General features: G+C 40.2%; 1 protein-coding gene across 10 annotated transcripts in view; it reads left to right on the plus strand.

The window, feature by feature from the left end:
* CLCC1 (chloride channel CLIC like 1) overlaps positions 1–2348 on the plus strand; it is a 50446-nt gene that overhangs the window by 33542 nt on the left and 14556 nt on the right. For 4 of the 10 annotated variants that reach the window (XM_019630605.1, XM_019630606.1, XM_019630611.1 and 1 more), the window contains 2 exons: positions 278–418; positions 808–909. The exons of the other annotated variants lie outside the window; for them this stretch is intronic. In XM_019630605.1, coding sequence (XP_019486150.1) covers positions 278–418; positions 808–909 — 243 coding nt within the window. The remainder of the gene's footprint in view (positions 1–277; positions 419–807; positions 910–2348) is intronic. 10 annotated transcript variants of the gene reach the window in all.

Consider the following 2348-nt stretch of genomic DNA (forward strand, 5'->3'; position numbering starts at 1 on the left):
CTCTTCCCAGATGGGGCAGATCAGTCGCCGGCTTTCTTTTTGTTGTCTGATGGTCTTAGGCGACCCCTGTGAAAGGGTCGTTCAACCCCCAAAGGGGTCGTGACCCACAGGTTGAGAACCGCTGATTTATATGAATACCATTTTACTGAGCTTTATTTTAGTTATTCAGAAAGAAAGCATTATCTTAGTACTGGAAGGAAGTAGATAGTTTTTATTATAAATCAACTTCTTCTAAAAATAATTATATTTCATTATATCTATTAAAAATTGTTTTTAGCCTTCTTGCAGGATGCTGTGTTCTCTGCTCCTTTGTGAATGTCTGTGGCTGATAACTGGTTATGCTCATGATGATGATTGGATTGACCCCACAGACATGCTAAACTATGATGCTACTTCAGGAACAATGAGAAAATCTCAGGTATTAGAAAAATGCATGTGTGTGTACAAGACCTTACCAGTCCTGTGATGGAAATAGTCTATTTATTATTGTTATTGTTTATACAGAGCTATAAAAGTCATGTATCAATGATTAGCAATCATGCCAAATATCTTTCCTGACTCTTAGTCTAAGGTAATTTCACCCAGCTGGTTATTTCTGTTTCAAATTTGAATGTAAAGCCCATCGAGCAGCAAACTAATTTGATTTTAGTTCTTAACTAGTATATAAATTTGAGACTCTTACTTTTTTGATTACTCTTTACAGTCAAAGAACATGACAAGCAAAGTTATAAAATGAAGTAGTCAAATTAACCATAGATTACTTTTGCAACTGAACTATAAAGACATAAAATCTCTGCTTTACTCTAGGTGAAATATGGTATATCAGATAAAAAAGAGCTCAGTCCTGACTTGCCATATGCTGATGAATTGTCGGAATGTTACAGCAGACTTGATTCTTTAACTCATAAGGTTAGATTTTTCCACTTATGAATTTTATGTTATTTATGGTATGTTAATTGCTCTCTGTTTTCCTGTATTTGATGACATTATTTGTGTTTCTGTGTACTGTACAATTTATATATACAGTTGACCCTTGAACAGTGTGAACTCCTGCACAGTTGAAAATCTACCTATAACTTTTGCCCCACCAAAAACTTAACTACTAATAGCCTACTGTTGACTGGAGCCCTTACCAATGACATAAACAGTCAATTAACATATATTTTGTATATTATATAGTATATTATTACAATGAAGTAAGCTAGAGAAAAATGTTATTAAGAAAATCATAAGAGAAAGTACATTTACAGTACTGTATGTATTTATTGAAAAAAAAAACTATGAGTGGACATGCGCAGTTCAAACCCATGTTAATCAAGGGTCAGCTCTGTATTATTTTTTCTTTAGTTACTCTAGTCTTGGTTTCTCTTTAGTTACTCTGGTTATATTTTTCTTTTAAATAGTACGTTTATTTTCCTATAATAACATTTGTCTCACTGTTGTAATTATTTCTTTACCAGACTGAAAATTTCTTGGGACAAGGAGTATGTTTTATTCATTCTTGATTCTGTATTACCTGTCACAGTGTTGGGCATCACAGACTCATGAAAAATATGGAAAATGAAGAAATGGGCCTATAACCAGCTTCTGAGCATAAGAGTTACTCTTACAAATATAAGGGATTATTATGCGTGGTAGCTAATTCCTTCATTTATTCAATCCTTTTATGTGGCTGAAGCAGAGTTTATGAGAAAAGAAACAAGTCAAGATTGTTCATGGGCTAGCTGAGTGGCGCGTTGATTGGGAGCTGGCTTGAGATACCAGCTCTGGGCAGCAGGGTCCCGGTTCGGATCCCACATGAGAGCCAGTGACGCTGCACCCTCTGCAGCTGAGATGGTGAACAACAGCTCGACCTGGAGCTGGGCTGCCGTGGGTCGCCGGCGACAGCGGAGGCTGCAGGGGAGCTGTAGTAGGCTGCCGTAAAGCTACCATGAGTGGCCGTGAGCCTCCGTGAGCTGCAGTCCAGTGGCCGGCGACCGATCTGCCTCACCCGGGAAGAGTGCAGTGATGGTACTGGCATGGGCCAGTGAGGCGTTGTCCTCCACGGCTAGACTGAAGAGCAGGGGGACAGCAGCTTGTCTGTTCCCCTTCCCTGATTCCCACCCCCACCCCTTCACCCCCCCAAAAAAAAGATTGTTCAGGGCTTTGAACATATGTATACTGTGGGAACAACCTTCTGTTGGTTGTGGAGGCTGAGCTGGTGCCAGTGTGGAGGGGGCCTGGGATGGAGAGTGCGTGGCAGAGGTCCAGCAATGCTGAAGGCTCAAACTCAGGCAGTGACGGGTTTAAGAGAAGAGGAACGTGTTCGACTTTTCCACGGTAGAAGAGGCAAGCTTAGTAGATGAGGG

The sequence above is a fragment of the Hipposideros armiger genome, unplaced genomic scaffold (genome assembly GCF_001890085.2).
Source record: "Hipposideros armiger isolate ML-2016 unplaced genomic scaffold, ASM189008v1 scaffold_924, whole genome shotgun sequence".
In the NCBI taxonomy this organism is placed as follows: domain Eukaryota; kingdom Metazoa; phylum Chordata; class Mammalia; order Chiroptera; family Hipposideridae; genus Hipposideros; species Hipposideros armiger.